Genomic DNA, 24,529 nt, shown 5'->3' with positions numbered 1-24,529 from the left:
AAAAATTTCGACTTAAGCTGAACTATTCATAGGCATTTCAAATTTTCGATCATTATTAGTTTTTTTAAAATTAATATCGATAAAAATTTATTTGTTAGGCAGAAAAGCTTGAAATTATTTAAAGCTAGAAATTCATAAAAAATTTTCTTTTCAAATCTAAGATTTAAAAATGTAATACAAGATACCTTACAAGTTTTTCAATCTTTATCACAAATAAAAATTCCACCTGAAATTCAAATTAAATTTTTATGAGCATTTGAAATTTAAATTTTTACAACATTGGATTTTCACTTTTAGCGATTTCCTTATTTTGGTGTAACTCTAAAACAAATTACCACAGATACTTGAAATTTTGACTGTATGTTTATATAGGCGTGTTATATATTTGATAAAATTTTCAAAATATTTAGATTTGTTTTGAGCTGTTTACTGACATTTTAATTTTTCAACTTTATTAGTTTTTTTTTCTATAAATATCGATAAAAATTTATTTGTTCGGTAGAAAAGCTTGAAAATTTAATACAAGGCTTTTAACACATTGTAACAATAGAAGTTAAAAAATATTAAAAATTCGTAGGCACAATTTTTTTTTATAAGCATTTAAAGTTCAAATTTTGACTAAATACATAAAAATTACGGCAATGTTCAAATTATCTTAGATAGAAATTCATAAAAGTTTTTCTTTTTAATTCTAAGATTTGAAAATTTAATACAAGTCTCCTAACATATTTTTACAATAGAAGTTGAAAAATAAAAGAAATACATAGTCACAATTTTTTTTTATAAGCATTCAAAGTTTGAATTTTTACAAAATATTACGAAAAATCGTAAATTATTTTATGCTAGAAATTCATAAAAAATTTTCCTTTTATATTTAAGATTTGAAAATTTAATACAAGGCTCATTATATATTTTTACAATAGCAATTGAAAAATAAAAGAAATATATAGTCACAATTTTTTTTTATAAGCATTTAAAGCTCAAATTTTGACTAAATACGTAAAAATTACGGCAATATTCAAATTATCTTAGATAGAAATTCATAAAAGTTTTCCTTTTTAATTCTAAGATTTGAAAATTTAATACAAGGCTCCTAACATATTTTTACAATAGCAGTTGCAAAATAAAAGGAATACATAGTCACAATTTTTTTTTTAAGCATTCAAAGTTTGAGTTTTGACAACATATTATGTAAAAATCACGAAAATACAGAAATTATTTTAAGCTAGAAATTCATAAAAAATTTTCTTTTTATATCTAAGATTTGAAAATTTAATACAAGGCTCATAATATATTTTTACAATAAAAATTGAAAAATAAAAGAAATGCGTAGCCACAATTTTTTTTTTACAAGCATTCAAAGTTTGAATTTTGACAACATATGTAAAAATTACGAAAATTCGCAAATTATTTCAAACTAGAAATTCATAAAAATTTTTCTTTTTAAAACTAAGATTTGAAAATGTTTAATAATCTATAATATATCCTAGACAGATAAACCGTCTTCGCTCAGAATCGTTTTTCGTATACAATGATATAATATCATTGGATTCAAATTTAATTCCATCCATTACAGTAACCCACTTGTAACCTACTGTACAGCAGAGCGACATACACGACTTACCCGCCTTTTTTGGCTTGTTCTCCTGAAGGGTTGATAGGACATAAGGATTTGTTGGAAGTAAAGTGTCCTTATAGCGCTAAAGACATGACAGTCATCGAAGGTGTTGAACAAAAAAAAATCAATTTTTTGTCGGTCAACAACTCAGGCGAGTTGCAATTGAAAAAAACTGATATCTATTGCTACCAAGTGCAGGGTCAATTGCACGTGGCTAATAAACAAACCTGTTATTTTGTAGTTTGGACACCAAAAGGTAAGTATAATAATACTATATAATATCCAAACCTAATAAAGTTCTTACATAAAATAACATGTTATATTTCTATTTAGATATTTTTATCGTCAAAATTGAGCGAGATGACGACTTTTGGAAAACTAAAATGGAAAGTCAGTTGATACAATTTTATAAAAACTATTTACTGGCTGCAATAGTGCAGCCAAAAATAGTAGTATAAAATGTATATGAATGTAAATAAATATATTGTAATATTAATTTTTTTAACTGTGTGTTACTCATTATTAATAATTTATATTATTCGTTCTTGTGATCTATGTTTTCCTTTTTTATTTATTCGTTCAAGTGTACAACGTACATTATATTATTTTTAGGTATTCTAACTAATAAGAAATGTAAATAAGCGGTTAGTATAAATATTACGAACGGAAACGAGTGTCGTATAATATTAGGTATTTAATACTTATTAGTTATTAGTATTGGACATTAGTTGATTAGTAGATAAGATAACGTAATTGTAGACCGCTAGAACAGCATAGTGCCCAGTAGCAAAGAGCGGTAGTCTGCGGGTCGCGGGAGATATATACGTACGCGCATGCACATGTCAACGCAAACGCCAGACAGAAAAATTACTAGTGTGATTTTTTTCTCAAAACACACTTTACGGGAAAAACTCTCACACCTCGTAGATTGGTCCGATTTTCGAAATTTTTTTTTTGTTAGATAGAGGAATATTTTTTACAGGGCGCATTGGACTTCGATTTTTGATTACGTTGCTAAAAACAAAAAATAATACAAAAACTAAAAAGTTGTAAAAATGGATTAAATTCAAACTTGTAATATAAGATCTAGAAAAATAATTTTGAAAATCCAAGTCCAATGCGCCCTGTAAGGAGTCTTCCTCTATCTAACAAAAAAAAAAATTACGGAAATCGGACCAATCTACGAAGCGTGAGAGTTTTTCCTGTAAGGCATGTTTTTGAGCAAAAAAACAGGTCGCGTGCAGGCCCCTTAAATCCGGAGTTGTCCCTAGACAATAAGTCATGGTGGGAGAGCTTTTTTCAATAATAAAAATGTATTACTCCACTCGAATTATTATCATTATTATATATTAGGTACAGTTTTCGCCACTTATAGTGATTACCTTCGTTCAAAAGTACCTACTTGATCACTATAACCGGAAATCACTAAAAGCGGCGACTGGAGAAACATGTATAAAATAATGTAAAAATATTTAAATATTAAAATTATATTTATTTAGTATTATCATTTTTTATTTTTAATAATCTAAATATTTTTATTTTTTATACTATACATACCTACGGTATACTGAACAACGAACGAAAACAAACTGCGTATAAAGTGTAAAATATTGGTGCTTGTCAGAACAAAAACGGTTTCAAACATGTACGAATGGGGCTAGGTAAATTGAGTCCGAGATAAGTTTGGTACATTTTGAAAGTGTTAAATTGAGTCCCGGGGATAAATAAGTAGTAGGTAAGTTGAGTCCCGGAAAAAATAAGGTAGTAGGTAATTTGAGTCCCAGGAAAAACGATTTATATGCATTAAATATTTAAAAATTTGCACTATAAAATTTTTATTTGTGATTTTTCCCCTCTCAATTTACCAACCCCGGTACGAAATGTTATGTTATTATGAAGTATCGCTTATTACGTGGGTTACATTAGAAAACATAAGCTTGATTAAAGTTCATGATTAAGATAATTGTCATTCGTAATAGTTTCCCTGTAAACAAAAAGGTGATAGGTATTATTTTAAATTTTATTTATATTTTATATTTCTGATCACAATAACCGAAAACCTGAACACTGTATTCGACGAAAAATTCTCTTATAACGACTGTTTGTTCCGTTCATGGCATTTTTGATCGCTATATATGAGTGGCTGATTCTTATAACCAGTGAACACTAAGCGGCGACTAAAAACTAAAAATATAAAAAATCGTTGGTAGGTACATTGAAAAGAAAACTCTTTATTAAATATAAAAAAAAACAAATCAAAAAATATTAAAAATGAAATAAAAATAAAAATTATAGAACAAAATCTAATTTTCTGTTGATTTTTGAAAACATAATGGCTTTATTCACGTCTAGGTACATCAATATTATATTTCTTTTTTCATTTGATGATTGTGTCTGTGAAAAATTCAATAATGATAGATATTAAAATGATTATCATTATTTCGATCCAATAATTTGATTCAAATATATTTAATTTACCTATTTATATAGTATATTATATTAACTACTATAATTAATACTAAAATATACTAAATACTATTGATTATAAATGTTATTTTGTGCCCATTCAATTTAAAAATAACAACTGATGCAGGGAATGGGCCATTCCAAATGTCCTGGATAACTCAGGTTCCACTAAGGAATATAATAAAATCAGTCGGCGCGATTAGATATTACCGAATTATAAATAGAACTATTCAACGATCCACAGAAAAATGTAGTAATTTATTATTATTTAATATTTATGATGTACATTAAAACTAAAAAATAACAGCCTAAACAGTTTTTTCACATTTTCTATAAAAAATATAATTTTAAATATTGATTGACATATTAAATATGTTTATTTTTTTCGTTTCGTGATATTGTGGGAGAGCACTGGTGTATTTAGGTTTTTGTCATGGGGGGGGGGGGGGGGTATGACTTTTTATGATAATTACAAACTTGAGAGTGGCTACGCCCCCCCCCCAAGTTTCCAGGAATTATAAAAGCTTATTAATATTAAATATATATTCTACGTTTGCCAAAATTATAATACACAACACATTACTTGAGGTTCAATGTTTTATTATCAAAATCATGTTATTACAATACAAGATACAAAATATGAACTTCAAATTCTCATAAAAATTTAATTTGACTTTTCGGTAGAGATTTTTTTTGATAAAATTAGGCGTACTTATGAAGAATCTTATATTAAATTTTCAATTGTTAGATTCAAAAAGACAAATTTTTATGAATTTCTAACTCAAAATAATTTGCTAACTTTCGTGTTTTTTCAGTATTTTGTCAAAATTTGAACTTTAAATGGTTATAAAAAGAAAACCGTTTTTAATATTTTTCAACCACTATTGTGTCAATATATAAGAAGCATCGTATTAAATTTTCAAGCTTTTTTACCCCACAAATAAAGATTTATTGACATTCAAAAAAAAAACCTAAAAAGTTGGAAACTATAAGTATATCCGTAAACAGCTTAAAACAAGTCAAAATATTTTAAAAATTGTATCAAATATAGAAAGTGTTAATATAAACAACCAGTGAAAATTTCATGTATCTACAGACATTTTTTTTAGAATTACACCAAAAACCGTAATCGATTTTGACCAAAATAGAGTTTGCGTAAAAATTCCCGTTTTTTCCTTAATTTTTCATTTGTTTTTCACGGCGCTTTTGAAAACTACTGGGAAATTTTTACTTTTGACCCCCAAAGTTCCATATAGGTTCACTTTCCTATCAGAAAAGATGCTGTTAAAGAATATCTAAGCATTTTTACTCTCCTAAAACGTGATGACAGACACAAAAAAGTTAAAAATTAAAAAAGCACACATCATTGTAAAATCAATACATTCATCGCTTCGCTCAGAATCTAAAAAAAAAGTATTTGAATACATATTCATATTATTACATTTATTCGAATACTTAACAATTTTACAAGACTGAACTGCAGTCTGCAAGCATAAAACGTTACTTTCTATTGGGAATAATAAAAATCTTGCCCGTCTGAACAACAGCGCTCAGCGGTTTTATTCTTGCAAATTTAATCAATTAGGAATTGAAAAAAAAAAATCATAATTTTTTAAATAGTAATCATCGAATTATAACGAGTAACGACTATAATTAATTGTGTGTATACAGTCTATGGGGGGGGGGGGGGTTGATCACCTTGATCCCCCCTCGTAAATACGCCACTGGGGGGGAGGGCATCGCTCTGTTTTGTCCGCGCCTGATCAAGGTTAGAGAATAATCGAGAAAAACAAACTAAAAATTAAGGGAAAAACGGGAAATTTTACGCACACTCATTTTTCGACAAAATCGATTTTGGTTTTTGATGTAACGTTAAAACGAATGACCGTAGATACATGAAATATTCATCGAATGTTTATATAAGTAAATTCTATCCACCATGCAATTTTCAAAATATTTCGACTTAAGTTGAACTATTCATAGGCATTTGAAATTTTCGATCATTTTTAGTTTTTTTAAAATTAATAACGATAAAAATGTATTTGTAAGGCAGAAAAGCTTGAAAATTTAATACAAGGCTCTTAACATATTGTTACAATAGCAGTTTGAAAAATAAAAGGAATACATACTCATAATTTTTTTTTAAGCATTCAAAGTTTGAGTTTTGACAACATATTATGTAAAAATCACAAAAATTCACAAATTATTTTAAGCTAGAAATTCATAAAAAATGTTCCTTTTAAATCTAAGATTTGAAAATTTAATAAAAGTTTCCTTACAAGTTTTTGAATCTTTATCACCAATAAAAATTCCACCGGAAATTCAAATTAAATTTTTATGAGCATTTGAAATTTAAATTTTTACAACATTGGATATCCACTGGATTTCACATTTAGTGATTTTCTTATTTTGGTGTAACTCTAAAAGTCTAAAACAAATGACCGCAGATGCTTGAAATTTTCTCTGAATATTTATATAGACATTTTCTATATTTGATAACATTTTCAAAATATTTAGATTTGTTTTGAGCTGTTTACTGACATTTTAATTTTTCAACTTTTTTAGTTTTTTTTTCTATAAATATCGATAAAAATTTATTTGTTCGGTAGAAAAACTTTAAAATTTAGTACAAGGCTTCTAACACATTTTAACAATAGCAGTTGAAAAATGAAATAAATTCATAGTCACAATTTTTTTTTACAAGGATTCAAAGTTTGAATTTTGACAACATACGTAAAAATTACAAAAATTCATATATTATTTTAAGCTAGAAATTCATAAAAAATGTTCCTTTTATATCTAAGATTTGAAAATTTAATACATAGCTCTTATCGTATTTTTACAATATCAATTGAAAAATAAAAGAAATGCGTAGTCACAATTTTTTTTTACAAGCATTCAAAGTTTGAATTTTGATAACATATGTAAAAATCACGAAAATTCGCAAATTATTTCAAACTAGAAATTCATAAAAAATCTTCTTTTTAAATCTAAGATTTAAAAATTTTTAATAATCTATAATATATCCTAGACAGATAAACCGTCTTCGCTCAGAATCGTTTTTCGTATACAATGATATAATATCATTGGATTCAAATTTAATTCCATCCATTACAGTAACCCACTTGTAACCTACTGTACAGCAGAGCGACATCCACGACTTACCCGCCTTTTTTCTTTTATTCGCTTCACTCGTTTTTGTTTTAGGTACAGATATATTATAATATAGGTACCCAACGAAAACAAGAAGTATGAATAAAATAAAATATAAATTATAAATTCTTAACTAATTTACAAAGGTTACGTTAGGATTTAAAAAATATAATAATGTAATAACTATGGCTGGAATTTTGATGTCCTTAAAAAATCTCAAAAATGCAAAAATGACTTAAAAACTCAAAAAAATGCACTAGGCTATATAAATTAATTTAAATTATTATAGGTTAAACAATGGAAATATATTTATAAATGATACTACAGTAATTTATTTTAGATTCTGAACGAAGTGATGAATGTATTGATTTTAGAATGATGTGTGTTTTTTTTTTGTGTGTCTGTGTACAGCATAACTAGTTAAAATAATGCTTCAATTTCAAACTTTGGGGGTGGTTTTCGATGTAAAAGTGAATATCATTGGTGCATTATAGGTCAAAAGTAAACACTTTCCAACAATTTTCAATAAAATCGAGAAAAACAAAAAGAAATGACAGAAAACGGGAATTTTTACTCAAAACCAGTTTTCGACCAATTCGATATTTTTATATGGTTGTAATTCAAAAACTAATAACTGTAAATACTTGAAATTTTCACCAAATGTTAATGTTAGTAATATCTATATACAGTTTAATTTTCAAAAATTTTCTACTTTTTTTGAGTTATTAATAGACCACTGAAATTTACGATTTTTTTGAGAATTTTTTTTTTGAAGTGTCGGTAAAAAAATGTTGGACTACCAAAAAAACTTGAAAATTTAATACACGGTTCCTTATGAGTTGTTCTTATTGTAGCTAAAAAAAATTAAAACTCGTAAGTCACAATTTTTTTTAATAAGCGTTTACAGTTCAAAATTTTACAAAATCTGTCGAAAACGCGAAAATTTGCAAGTAATTTTGAAGTTGAAAAATCATAAATTTTTTTGCGTTTATAACTAAGGATTAAAAATACAACACTAAGTTAACCATAAGTTTTCCTTCAAGTAGCTATAGAGAAAACTCGAAGCATCATTATAGGAAAAATGTTAAGTGCGTTTGAATTTTAAATTTTTACGAAATAGTGTAAACAATAACGATTTATCCTCAAACGATTTAAACATTTTTTATTATTCAAAAATTATAAGTCGTAGATACTTGAAAATTTGATCAGTTATTTAGATTGGCATTTTCTTTACATGATTTAATTTTCAAAATATTTTGACTTTTTTTGAGATATTTATAGACGACTGAAATTTTCAATTTTTCTGAAAGTTTTTTTTTGAATTGTCGATAAATTTTTTTTGGCTCAATCAAAATACTTGAAAATTTAATACAAAGTTCCTCATAAGTTATTCTTATATTGATTAAAAAGTTATATGAATAAATAGGCACAGTTTTTTTTTTATTAGCATTTGAAGTTCAAATATTGACTTAATACGTAAAAATTACGGCAATTTTCAAATTACCTTAGATAGAATTTCATAAAAGTTTTTCTTTTTAGATCTAAGATTTTAAAATTTGATACAAAGCTCCTAACATATTTTTACAATAGCAGTTGAAAAATAAGAGAAATATATAGTCACACATTTTTATTTTTTTTTATAAGCATTTACAGTTCAAATATTGACTAAATACGTTAAAATTACGGCAATGTTTAAAAGTTCAAATTATCTTAGATAGAAATTCATAAAAGTTTTTCTTTTTAATTCTAAGATTTGAGAATTTAATACAAGGTTCCTAAAATATTTTTACAATAGCAGTTGAAAAATAAAAGAAATGAATAGTCACATTTATTTTTTACAAGCATTTAAATTTAAATGTTGACAATACACGTAAAAATCACGAAAATTCGCAAATTATTTTAAGCTAGAAATTCATAAAAAACTTTCTTTTTAAATTTTTAATAATCTATAATATATCCTAGACAGATAAACCGTCTCCGTTCAGAATCGTTTTTCGTATACAATGATACCTATCATTGCATTCAAATTTAACCTACCTTAGTCAGAGGTCCACCCCACCCCCAATGTACAGTAGAGCGATACCCACTTACCCGCTTTTTTTATGTATGTAAGGAATTATAAAATTAATAAGAAATAATAGATACGACGATAATTTGAGCGGGAAGCCTAGCCAAGTAAAATTGTAATCGATAATAATTAGTTGTGCTAAACATTTTATTATTCGTACCATCAGCTGTTATTGTCCATAGTGTCTAATTGTTAATTGGAACAATTTTGGTTTATTTTATGAACAAATTGTAAAAAATATTCTAAAAGCTAAAACAATGCGCTAAAATTGTCAAAAGTGCAATAAAAAAAAACTACTTTAAAATAATCAATATCACCCAAAACACATTTTATACTTACGGTTAAGGATCGACGTTTTAAGTGTTTCGACACCAGAAAGAAGATGCCTTTGCATCAAAATTCCAGCCCTAGAAATAACTAATAATATTTTTCACAATATACTTGCCTATGCAGTTATTCATCGGAGATCTTTCAAGCAATATCTTGAACTCAGATAGTACAGTACTATTGTACTAATATAGTAATATCATTCCAAATGATATAGATATCTCCATGTGCCTATTTGTCGCTTTACAAACCAGTATTTCACGACCATGTCTTAAAAAAATAACTGAATTTTTAATGAGGTTAAGTTATTTTAAGCTTAAACTTTCTAGATAGTTTGTAACTTTTATAAGTTGTACGAAAAATAACATTTAACATTAAACTTAACTTATATCATTCTATATTAACTTGCCCAGCCTTGCGATACACTGTAGGTACATACCTTTAATAATAAATATGTTGGTCTTCACTGCAACCACAACAAATCTCATTTAATTTGCGACAACTTAAATGCGTATTATGTAGTATAAGCATAATATAGTAAAAAAACATTTGGTATCATAGTAATAATTAATAATATTTTATATTATGATGGTACTCGTAAATGCATGATATATCTATGGTACCTACAGGGTAAGTTTACCATTAGTACAGGATTTAAGTATTGATCGCGTGTAATTTATAAAATATAAGAGGAGAAGTAAAAAGGAATTAACTGTTCCAAAAAATAATTAAAAGTTCAAACATTATCTTTTTTAAATTTAAATTTTCTTTTTCTGATGATTTTTAGCATGTAATGTCTTGATGTGTACTCTTCAGAAATACATGTACACATTTTGTAAATAACAATTTTATTAATGTATTTTATTATTTTATTAATTTAGGGAATGACCATTTTTGATTACGAAAAGCCAAGTGGAGAAGAGTAAAGACCTTAACACCTCATCTGTTAATGAGATAAATTATTCTTGAAACATCTATATAATAAAATGCTCCTTCGTCTGACCCCTGTTTATACATGATTTTTCCACTGATTCGTAGAAGCCCATCCGCTACACCACCGAAAAAAATATATTTCAAGAATTTATTAGTTATCTTTACTATACTGCTTTATATTATATTGTAGCCGATACAATTACATTCCCAGACGGAATGCGTACAGGCGTCAGGCGCCTTATTTGTGATGCCCTATACAAATGTAATAAATCAATGGGGGTGGACACTATTCATTCTGATGGCAGTGAAATCTCCATGTGCGGTCGTATGTCATCCCATATCATCCCAAATAAATCGCCAACATAATATAAAAACATTCTTAAACCCTTAGTGCTCTGTGGACTGTGACATCCATTTTCTACACCTAAATGCTGCATAGCCGATTATATATTATTGTATTATTATAATATTCACTTATTTTTACATGGGTAACAACTTGAATATGGTTATAGACAATAATAATTTTATATTTAAATTATAATGATCAGTAATGATCTCGCTGTGGTGAATTTCCGGAATACAATTTGTATCTCAAAATTATTGAAATATATTGAACAAATACAGTTAATACATTAACATCTGAATTATATAAAAAGTTACATAAAATTACAGTTCTAAAATAGAATTATTTATCGAATATAAGTTAGGGGAAAAATTGGAAAATAGGTCAATGAGTAAGTATCGTCTACAAGTTAAAATTGGCTTCAAATATGCATACGAAAAACAATTCTGAGCAATTGATCACTCTATATATCACTCTATATTACAAAGCATATAATATAATATATACTCATATTTAATTTTCAATTATACTTATTTATTGTACTATTAGTAATATGGTAGGTTGAATTAATTTTGGCGAAAACATTGTATTTATGATACAGTAGACGCCGCTTATAAGACTCACTTTGGGACCAGCACAAAGTGAGTCTTATAACCGAATGAACCTTATAGGCGAAGTGGAAAAAAAAAATTAATTACGTATTTATAAATTTTATTTTATTACATATTTTGCTTTGATTTTATTAATACATACATTAAAATAATTAAACGTTAATACATATTACATATAAAAATTATTTTTGAAAAAAATTAAATTTAAATAATTAAACGTAAATTTATATTACATATAAAAATTATTTTTGAAAAAAATTAAATTTAAATAATTAAACGTAAATACATATTACATATAAAAATTATTTTTGAAAAAAATTTGTAATTTTAGTTTGTTTTTTATTTTCTTCTAATATTCCGAAAATATACTGTTCGTATTCGTATTGATCGTATTTATCTGCGATAAAAATTATTATACGTTATTAGGTACCAACAGAAACTAGAAATAATCAACACGAATATTATTTAATTTTTCAATACCAATTTATTTCTAAATTATAACCAAAAAAGTTTGTTTTCTACTATTTATTTTACGAAATTTGAGTCTTATAATCGAAGTGTTGAGTCTTATAACCGATTTTTTTTTAATGTATTTGGACACGTCCGGACCGTTCCAGACGATTTTGAGTCTAATAAGCGACTGAACCTTATATCCGTGAGTCTTATAAGCGGCGTCTACTGTATTTGATTAGTACAATACTTTATAGGTAGTTATAGTTTTATCATTCTATATTATTATATTTAACTTATATGTAGCAATGAATATAATATTTGTAATTGTGAAACTAGGTCATACGAAACCGTTTACTAAATCATGTTCTTTCATTGTATGTTGTAATAAATAAAAAAAATATTATAAACAACTTATATGTGTTAGTTTTGAATCTAATATCTCGTGAACGTATAACTCAGTGAATAAGTGTGTTAAGTTAATTTTAAAAATAATGTCATGTTTCAGGTAAGTAAGTATAAGTATAAATAACTCCCCCCAGTCCCCACTATCATCACTATTAACTAATCTACTGAACTGTATACGTTAAAAATTTTTTTAAATCTTATTACCATATTTTTTTTCAACAGATTTAGTATATACCTAATATACTTACAGAGGAAAAAACGTCAGTTCAAAGTATATGTTCCATCAATTACATTAAACTAGATTTTAGATTCTGAACGGAGTGATGAATGTATTGATTCTACAATGATGTGTGTTTTTTATGTGTCCGTGTACACTGTGTACAGCATAACTACTTGAAATAATGCTTCAATTTTAAACTTTGGGGATAGTTCCCTATGGAAAACTGAATATCCTTGGTGCATTATAGAGGTCAAAAAAGTTAACATTTTCCAACAGTTTTCAAAAAAATCGAGAAAAACAAAAAAAAAATTACAGAAAAACGGGAATTTTTACGCAAAACCAGTTTTCGACCAAATCGATTTTTTTATATGGTTGTAATTCAAAAACTAATCACTGTAAATACTTGAAATTTTCACCAAATGTTTATGTTAATGTTATCTATATACAGTTTAATTTTAAAACATTTTTGACATTTTTGACTAACGCGAAAATTTGCAAGTAATTTTGAAGTTGAAAAATCATAAAATTTTTTTTGTTTATAACTAAGGATTAAAAATACAACATTAAAAATTTAAAATTATAATGATGTTTAAAAATATATTTTTCTGCAGTATAGGACCTTATATACACACTTTTTTTTACAGTCTAGAAACTTCCAAATGTACCTTTTTCTATTGAGTAGGAAATGATATATATAAATATGTATATATATTTTACCTGCTATGTCGTTTGTAGGTACGTACATTTGCCCATTGTACTTATTGTGTTTCTTGCACTACAGTGAGGGTAGGTAGGTAGGTACCTTGACCAGCGTATAGGTAGCGTCAAGTGTTCGTATATATATGTATAATACAATAACATTTCGATGCTCAACTGGTGGTAGGAACCAACACCATTACTGTTGCCACCACCGTCGTGTAACATAAAAAGGGACGCAGAATTCAGATCGTCATTCGTATGCTAACAGTGCTATTTAATTTAAAATTGTTCTCGGCACTAGCAGACTTGGTCGAGATAGGCTGTATTTTTTTCCATAATTTTAACATAATATTCATATCTCATTAAATCTACATTACACGATGAAATATACGGCATTTACAATCGTCACGCTTGCCATCATCTCATCGATTGTGGCATTGACAAATAATGGTTACGAAGAACGGCCGTGGTCGACAGAAGATATTGAAAACCACAAAAATAGTGAGTAAATAGCATTATGTATTATTTTTAAAACACACATGTTAATTATGAATAATTACTATCATTCAGATGTTTGAGAAATCTGTATTATGTTTAAAATGTATATTTATTGTTTTACGTCTCTAAATATTTGATATGTGTTATATACTTCGAATTTAAGTTTAATTTTTTATTTTCAAGTTTTTAATCATTCTATAGATTAGTCATACAATATAAATAAATCGTTGAAAAAGTGATAAAATCACCGGGTCTACCTGTTATAAACATAAAAATTAAGTGACCCAATTACCGTTACCTTTTGGAAAAAAAGGTTAATATTGTGAGGTAATTATCGGATTCCCCTTCTAAGCATCCTCACATGGGACTGATAATAGTAGAATCGGTATCGGTGGCAGACCGTCACACAAAGGAATGCACAGAATTTTGGTGGTCCTCATGATAACATTTAGAATAGAATATTTATTATTTTTAATATTACAAACACCAAACAGTATAATTCACCTAATAGTGAAATAAGGTACTAATTGTCTTCTTGTGTTTTTTTAGTAATGGATAGTCTCAATGGTCGTGTATGTCCTCCATTTGGAAAAAAGGCGAAATTCGAGGTAGAGACTATACAAACGAAGTCGCCGATGTACGGATGTGCCTATATGGCAAAAAAAACTCAACAAAGCGCTGTTCCGTTGTTACATTTGTGGTTGGAGCGTTCCGAACCAAAAAAAATACATGGCCATTGCAAAAACATGACTAGTACGTATAACGAACTACTACAACTGTAACATTATAATGGTGGTCGGGGGTTGGTAAGGTGGGTTGCGTGGGTGGGTATTGGACCCATGCTTTTTAAAATTTGCGGTCACCAAACTCTGCATAAAACTCAAATAAAATTAATTACAATAGTATTAATTTTCGTTATTCTACAGCATATTGTATGTTTATATAATAACATTATCAGATTGACTTGCGCTTTGCACACATATTTCTTTATTTTATAAGGATATTAAGTACCTACTTTATTGGAGAGTATAATATAAATGTATTTTAATATTATATTGAATATTAATGTACTATAATTAATGCTATACCTAGTATTTTTTGCCAAGCAATATCTTTAATCATACTCATGAATATTTCATCTAATTGTTTCTATCAGATATGGACCACTTTACTTTTGAGTGCTTGGCAAACATTAAACAACCCAACATAGACGAAGTTAAATTGGGTTTTAAGTACATATCACTACTGGAACATACTAATGCAGAAAATATGCAGAGTCAACCATCCAAACCACGATCCCACAGATGTGCCGTGAGTATATTACACGTTATTTTATATTATATTATATTATTCTATATATTCTTTATAATGTAGACGAATTCATGCAATCAATCTGATTATTTGAATGGTAATTTGTGTGTGTGTGTGGGGGGGGGGGGTTGTAGTGAGTATGTGGTTGAAGAACATTCTTATGTACACGCATGAAATATTAACTATTATGGATTTAAAATTTTTAAGTGGGTGGTTGGTAGAATAATACTTATTATTTGTGTATTTGATCATTGTATACTAATTCTATTTTCAGGGAAAATTTTATTTTAATAATTCAAAACTAATAAAAGTTCTTACTTGTAATTATTATATGCGATAACTAAACCACCACATACCTCTCTTTAAATAATTGAACTTCTTATTTTCCATACCTAGTAAAACCATTTGAGATTTAAAGCCCTCGTATTGTATATGTATACAATCCCAAATGTTTTTAAACGGTTTGACGATTTATATTTCATATATATTTATTATCAGTGGCATAATTACGGAGGTGCACGACAGTGCACTTGGACCCCCTGGTATTATGTTGAAGATTAAAAGATATACTTTTGTGCCAGCATATACTGAACTTTATACCTCTTTAAATACAATATCATCTATATTTCATTGATTTGTTGAATTTTTTTTAAACTTATTTAAGAATGCTGTTATCACTTTAATTAATTTTATAAATATTAATTTATAAAATATTTATTATATACATATTATATTTTTATATGCATAATGTATCATAGTACAGATACAGCTCATATAGTATTTAAAATATAGGTACCTACAGATTTTTATCTTTGTTTATGTTATATTGTTATCAAATATAAAAAGATACCTATTTAGTACATGCGAGCAATGCAATTAGCTTTAAATATGAGTAGTAATATGACTTACCTAATTTATAATTATTGATAACAATTTTACACCTGCTGAAATTTAATGGAATTACGCCAATTTTTTTTACACCGAGTAAATATAATACATTGTGTTAACCATAGTAACCATAGTATCTAATAAACATTCACCATCACCAACTATTCCGGGGAAAGCCCCATTATAATTACAATATTCATCAGCAGTGTTTCTAATTGTTGTCCTTCGTGCTGCCGTATTTACACTAATATCACTCCTGTGTCGTGTATTAACTTTAATCTTATTGTAAAATCTGAAGGTCTAAAAAACAGTGACCTCAAAATTTGTGGTTGTAGATTGGGGAGGGGGGATTCAGTGTACCTATATTTACATACACATAATTTATAGTTGATTTAATTTATTTCTCTCTATCTGTATTTTTCCTTTCTGTCCACAGTTGTACGATGTGAGGGACGTGGACGACAAGATGCTCAGAATAATCCGAATAGTGATTAGCAAGCCAGTGGTAGCAGCAGGTACATTCAACACAACCCTGTGCAAAGGGCTCTCAGAGCTTTTAGATCGGGATGAGCTGCCATTCGTCCACGAGGGATCTCGATATTGGCCTGACGGATCGATGTACCTATATTTATTAGGAAGAAAGGCAAAAATCTTTTACACTAATCCAACTACTACCACCTATCGTCCATAAATATGTGTATAGGTACCTTTACATCATTACATTATGAAAACATACATGTAATTTAATTTATAATTAAAACACATTTATGTATACTTATTACTTACCTACATATATTTTAAAATATACAATAAAAAGTTCATCAATAATTCCATTTGTATTGTATTTGTTTTTTTTTTTTTTTTATATTGATGGGTATTTGAATGAGAACAATTTTCATATACTTTTAAACATCATCAGTAAAGTTACCATAGTTAAGCTTGTTCATAATTTTTATAATACTTAGGAATAGAGAAAAAATATTAAACATAATATAAATTTATATTACTTAAGAGTTCGCCGGCTAGTACTTGTATTAAAATATATTATTCTTCACTAAAAAGTATTAACGGCGATCTATCGTTTGTTGTGGTATCGTTTAAACGAATTATTTATTATGATCTATAAATCATAACGACGTAATTTGTCTTTAAAATATTTACGTATAATCATACCAAAAGTAATTATAAGTACATATAACTATACAAATTTATAACATTACTTACACAATACACATTTAAACAAAAAGGTAAATTAACGGGTGAAGTCGATTAATTCGAAATTCAAAAAGCTGCAGTCACTTAACATACTACTTAACGTATATATTATAAAAAAAAAATAATAAAGTTAATTTCTGTATGACGAAATACATCTTTAAAATACATATTATATTGTATATATTGTTTTTATATAAATAATAATTTCAATTTTATATAGGTAGTTATTATAATTCATGACTTTTTAAAAATATATATAATTTCTATAACGATAGTTCATCAAAATGAGAAATTAGTACCTATAGTATATTATGTTTATTGTTATATATTTAACGGACTTATTTTATCCCGGACTTTTTTACCGTGATTTCTATTATATATGTACATCAATATTTTATAATACTATAATTTTGTTAAGGGGCCTGCTCGTGACTATTTAATAAGGGGCAACATTTAGGCAATTTGAAAGCTCGTCGCCGCCGCCCGGTACCTATGTGTTAGTCGTAAATGATTATTAGTGTGAGTGTAGACAGACGTGCGTACCACCGCCAACCACCCAACTATTTAGACAGACATCGTTATCGCAAAGTTATTTATAGCGGGATTACTATATATTATAATATTATCCGTAATCGTTCATTCGGAACGATTGAATCCTTATTAAAATATTATTTTTACTACGTATTCAATTCTACTCTTATTTACAATTCAATTTCATTCAGATAGTGAAGGAAGTGAAAGACGAAGGTTGGTATTTTCATTTTTATTGCAATTTTCGCACTCTTCTTTTGTGTTTATTATATAGTGTAAATAGTGTTTATTATGGGCAGTAAGTACAGAGTTAAAAAAAAAACTGTAGCGGCTTATAGGAAGAAGAAAGGTGGAAATAAAATCACGTAAGTTATACTTCGACTTCTAAGTAAAAATGTATGGTCATCAGGTGGTTGGTAGGTATATAATAAATTTAAACATCGTTTAGAAAACGCGTTCAAGATAATTTGACGACCTGCAGCGCTGCGAGCATGGTTTGTGGCAAGACATAATTGCTGTAAAAAATTTAGTAGCTTTTCACGCAGACAGCCTTATTTATAACTTGAATAATAATTTTGTGGAGTCTTACAACAGTGTAGTAGCAAAATTTGTAGGGGGGAAAAGAGTGAACTATTCCCTGCGAGGTAAATAAAATATGATTTAAAAATTAAACGTTGATAATTTTAATATATTCATACAGCATAGGTAAGGTATATACATAATAAGCGTTTTTTAGGTTCGCATAACACTCGGTGTATGACAGCAGTATCATCGTTTAACTTTGGTCCAGAGTACATGCGAAGGTTGTTTAAACAGGCAACTAAAGAAAGTCCGGGAAAGTTTACCAAACGGTTCATTTGCAAACTATCAAAAAAAAAGACTTACGCAAGGAGTACTCCAAAAATCAGACTCAGCTTTGAGCAAAGACAGTATATTATTACAATATAAAATAATAATAATAATGATTTATAAATTTATATAATATACTATATTGTTATTTTAATTAATAAACACTATATTTTTAATTCTTATTTTATGAATATTCTCGGTCATTTGTATTATTTGGTTTAGGTTACAGAGCAAAAAATTTGTGGGGCCCGACACTGATTACGGCGATTTGTGTAATGAGCTGGGTTGTGAAGAGCTTTCGCTTTCAGCCGAGGAAGTGGAAGAGAAAAAATTAGAGTTCCTAACTTCTTTGATAAAAAGTGTTGAAGAAATTCACGAAGTCGAACGAGCTACAGTAGACCAGGTTAAAACAAATACAAATTTTATTTTATTCTATTTAACTTTAACACTATAAAAATTACATAAAAAAAATTATTTTGTATTTTTCATTCCTTTTTAATTAAAAAAATGTTTATGCTTGTTGTTATAGGTCAAAAGCGACATTTGGCATAAAGAGCGGAAATTTCGACTAACTGCCTCAAATTTTGGACGTGTATGTAAGCTTAGAGCCAACACCCCCAGAACAAATACCGTAAAATACATTTTGTATGGCGAAGTGTTCACACCATCAACTTCGGCATTGAGGTACGATTACAAAATATTTATTTAGTCAAATTCAATTATATATTCAATTATATAATATTATACAACATTTTTGTTTATATATTAGGTATGGAATACAATATGAGCCCATGGCCAAAAAAGATTTTGAGCTGAAGTTGGGATTAGAAGTATTGCCAGCGGGTCTATTTATAGATGAGATTATAAATTTTAGATTCTGAGCGGAGCGATGAATGTATTGATTTTACCATGATGTGTGTTTTTTTTTTTTTTTTTTTTTTTTTTTGTGTCTGTCATCACGTTTTGAGGCAGTAAAAATGCTTCGATTTTTGACTTCAGTACCTCGTTCGATCAGAAGATTCACTTTAAAACAAATGACCATAGATACATGAAATTTTCACCTAATGTTTATATAAGTATATTCTATCCACCATGCAATTTTCAAAAAATTTCGACTTAAGTTGAACTATTCATAGGCATTTCAAATTTTCGATCATTATTAGTTTTTTTTAAATTAATATCGATAAAAATTTATTTGTTATATTTGTTACATATTATGTAAAAATCACAAAAATTCACAAATTATTTTAAGCTAGAAATTCATAAAAAATGTTCCTTTTAAATCTAAGATTTGAAAATTTAATAAAAGTTTCCTTACAAGTTTTTCAATCTTTATCACAAATCAAAATTCCACCTGAAATTCAAATTAAATTTTTATGAGCATTTGAAATTTAAATTTTTACAACATTGGATTTTCACTTTTAGCGATTTCCTTATTTTGGTGTAACTCTAAAACAAATTACCACAGATACTTGAAATATTGACTGTATGTTTATATAGGCGTGTTATATATTTGATAAAATTTTCAAAATATTTAGATTTGTTTTGAGCTGTTTACTGACATTTTAATTTTTCAATTTTATTAGTTTTTTTTTCTATAAATATCGATAAAAATTTATTTGTTCGGTAGAAAAGCTTGAAAATTTAATACAAGGCTTTTAACACATTGTAACAATAGAAGTTAAAAAATATTAAAAATTCGTAGGCACAATTTTTTTTTATAAGCATTTAAAGTTCAAATTTTGACTAAATACGTAAAAATTACGGCAATGTTCAAATTATCTTAGATAGAAATTCACAAAAGTTTTTCTTTTTAATTCTAAGATTTGAAAATTTAATACAAGTCTCCTAACATATTTTTACAATAGAAGTTGAAAAATAAAAGAAATACATAGTCACAATTTTTTTTTATAAGCATACAAAGTTTGAATTTTTACAAAATATTACAAAATATTACGAAAATTCGTAAATTATTTTATGCTAGAAATTCATAAAAAATTTTCCTTTTATATTTAAGATTTGAAAATTTAATACAAGGCTCATTATATATTTTTACAATAGCAATTGAAAAATAAAAGAAATATATAGTCCCATTTTTTTTTTATAAGCATTCAAAGTTTGAATTTTTACAAAATATTACGAAAAATCGTAAATTATTTTATGCTAGAAATTCATAAAAAATTTTCCTTTTATATTTAAGATTTGAAAATTTAATACAAGGCTCATTATATATTTTTACAATAGCAATTGAAAAATAAAAGAAATATATAGTCACAATTTTTTTTATAAGCATTTAAAGCTCAAATTTTGACTAAATACGTAAAATTTACGGCAATATTCAAATTATCTTAGATAGAAATTCATAAAAGTTTTCCTTTTTAATTCTAAGATTTGAAAATTTAATACAAGGCTCCTAACATATTTTTACAATAGCAGTTGCAAAATAAAAGGAATACATAGTCACAATTTTTTTTTTATGCATTCAAAGTTTGAGTTTTGACAACATATTATGTAAAAATCACGAAAATACAGAAATTATTTTAAGCTAGAAATTCATAAAAAATTTTCTTTTTATATCTAAGATTTGAAAATTTAATACAAGGCTCATAATATATTTTTACAATAAAAATTGAAAAATAAAAGAAATGCGTAGCCACAATTTTTTTTTTACAAGCATTCAAAGTTTGAATTTTGACAACATATGTAAAAATTACGAAAATTCGCAAATTATTTCAAACTAGAAATTCATAAAAATTTTTCTTTTTAAAACTAAGATTTGAAAATGTTTAATAATCTATAATATATCCTAGACAGATAAACCGTCTTCGCTCAGAATCGTTTTTCGTATACAATGATATAATATCATTGGATTCAAATTTAATTCCATCCATTACAGTAACCCACTTGTAACCTACTGTACAGCAGAGCGACATACACGACTTACCCGCCTTTTTTGGCTTGTTCTCCTGAAGGGTTGATAGGACATAAGCATTTGTTGGAAGTAAAGTGTCCTTATAGCGCTAAAGACATGACAGTCATCGAAGGTGTTGAACAAAAAAAAATCAATTTTTTGTCGGTCAACAACTCAGGCGAGTTGCAATTGAAAAAAACTGATATCTATTACTACCAAGTGCAGGGTCAATTGCACGTGGCTAATAAACAAACCTGTTATTTTGTAGTTTGGACACCAAAAGGTAAGTATAATAATACTATATAATATCCAAACCTAATAAAGTTCTTACATAAAATAACATGTTATATTTCTATTTAGATATTTTTATCGTAAAAATTGAGCGAGATGACGACTTTTGGAAAACTAAAATGGAAAGTCAGTTGATACAATTTTATAAAAACTATTTACTGGCTGAAATAGTGCAGCCAAAAATAGTAGTATAAAATGTATATGAATGTAAATAAATATATTGTAATATTAATTTTTTTAACTGTGTGTTACTCATTATTAATAATTTATATTATTCGTTCTTGTGATCTATGTTTTCCTTTTTTATTTATTCGTTCAAGTGTACAACGTACATTATATTATTTTTAGGTATTCAAACTAATAAGAAATGTAAATAAGCGGTTAGTATAAATATTACGAACGGAAACGAGTGTCGTATAATATTAGGTATTTAATACTTATTAGTTATTAGTATTGGACATTAGTTGATTAGTAGATAAGATAACGTAATTGTAGACCGCTAGAACAGCATAGTGCCCAGTAGTAAAGAGCGGTAGTCTGCGGGTCGCGGGAGATATATACGTACGCGCATGCACATGTCAACGCAATCGCCAGACAGAAAAATTACTAGTGTGATTTTTTTCTCAAAACACACTTTACGGGAAAAACTCTCACACCTCGTAGATTGGTCCGATTTTCGAAATTTTTTTTTTGTTAGATAGATGAATATTTTTTACAGGGCGCATTGGACTTCGATTTTTGATTACGTTGCTAAAAACAAAAAATAATACAAAAACTAAAAAGTTGTAAAAATGGATTAAATTCAAACTTGTAATATAAGATCTAGAAAAATAATTTTGAAAATCCAAGTCCAATGCGCCCTGTAAGGAGTCTTCCTCTATCTAACAAAAAAAAAATTACGGAAATCGGACCAATCTACGAAGCGTCAGAGTTTTTCCTGTAAGGCATGTTTTTGAGCAAAAAAACAGGTCGCGTGCAGGCCCCTTAAATCCGGAGTTGTCCCTAGACAATAAGTCATGGTGGGAGAGCTTTTTTCAATAATAAAAATGTATTACTCCACTCGAATTATTATCATTATTATATATTAGGTACAGTTTTCGCCACTTATAGTGATTACCTTCGTTCAAAAGTACCTACTTGATCACTATAACCGGAAATCACTAAAAGCGGCGACTGGAGAAACATGTATAAAATAATGTAAAAATATTTAAATATTAAAATTATATTTATTTAGTATTATCATTTTTTATTTTTAATAATCTAAATATTTTTATTTTTTATACTATACATACCTACGGTATACTGAACAACGAACGAAAACAAACTGCGTATAAAGTGTAAAATATTGGTGCTTGTCAGAACAAAAACGGTTTCAAACATGTACGAATGGGGCTAGGTTAATTGAGTCCGAGATAAGTTTGGTACATTTTGAAAGTGTTAAATTGAGTCCCGGGGATAAATAAGTAGTAGGTAAGTTGAGTCCCGGAAAAAATAAGGTAGTAGGTAATTTGAGTCCCAGGAAAAAACGATTTATATGCATTAAATATTTAAAAATTTGCACTATAAAATTTTTATTTGTGATTTTTCCCCTCTCAATTTACCAACCCCGGTACGAAATGTTATGTTATTATGAAGTATCGCTTATTACGTGGGTTACATTAGAAAACATAAGCTTGATTAAAGTTCATGATTAAGATAATTGTCATTCGTAATAGTTTCCCTGTAAACCAAAAGGTGATAGGTATTATTTTAAATTTTATTTATATTTTATATTTCTGATCACAATAACCGAAAACCTGAACACTGTATTCGACGAAAAATTCTCTTATAACGACTGTTTGTTCCGTTCATGGCATTTTTGATCGCTATATATGAGTGGCTGATTCTTATAACCAGTGAACACTAAGCGGCGACTAAAAACTAAAAATATAAAAAATCGTTGGTAGGTACATTGAAAAGAAAACTCTTTATTAAATATAAAAAAAAACAAATCAAAAAATATTAAAAATGAAATAAAAATAAAAATTATAGAACAAAATCTAATTTTCTGTTGATTTTTGAAAACATAATGGCTTTATTCACGTCTAGGTACATCAATATTATATTTCTTTTTTCATTTGATGATTGTGTCTGTGAAAAATTCAATAATGATAGATATTAAAATGATTATCATTATTTCGATCCAATAATTTGATTCAAATATATTTAATTTACCTATTTATATAGTATATTATATTAACTACTATAATTAATACTAAAATATACTAAATACTATTGATTATAAATGTTATTTTGTGCCCATTCAATTAAAAATAACAACTGATGCAGGGAATGGGCCATTCCAAATGTCCTGGATAACTCAGGTTCCACTAAGGAATATAATAAAATCAGTCGGCGCGATTAGATATTACCGAATTATAAATAGAACTATTCAACGATCCACAGAAAAATGTAGTAATTTATTATTATTTAATATTTATGATGTACATTAAAACTAAAAAATAACAGCCTAAACAGTTTTTTCATATTTTCTATAAAAAATATAATTTTAAATATTGATTGACATATTAAATATGTTTATTTTTTTCGTTTCGTGATATTGGGGGAGAGCACTGGTGTATTTAGGTTTTTGTCATGGGGGGGGGGGGGTATGACTTTTTATGATAATTACAAACTTGAGAGTGGCTACGCCCCCCCCCCAAGTTTCCAGGAATTATAAAAGCTTATTAATATTAAATA

At 27.3% G+C, this 24,529-nt stretch overlaps 1 protein-coding gene across 1 annotated transcript; it reads left to right on the top strand.

The window, feature by feature from the left end:
• The first annotated feature begins 1,708 nt into the window (after positions 1-1,708).
• LOC149054049 (uncharacterized) lies at positions 1,709-16,684 on the top strand. Its single transcript, XM_089230724.1, has 5 exons — positions 1,709-1,874; positions 1,952-2,008; positions 14,344-14,547; positions 14,951-15,105; positions 16,430-16,684. Exons 1-5 carry the CDS (start codon positions 1,709-1,711, stop codon positions 16,682-16,684), a joined length of 837 nt encoding a protein of 278 aa, XP_089086850.1.
• Positions 16,685-24,529: the final 7,845 nt, after the last annotated feature.

Source organism: Diuraphis noxia, unplaced genomic scaffold, assembly GCF_037042655.1.
Source record: "Diuraphis noxia isolate RWA-SAM2 unplaced genomic scaffold, SU_Dnox_SAM2 contig0013, whole genome shotgun sequence".
NCBI lineage: Eukaryota > Metazoa > Arthropoda > Insecta > Hemiptera > Aphididae > Diuraphis > Diuraphis noxia.
This window is presented reverse-complemented; position numbering and strand designations above follow the sequence as displayed.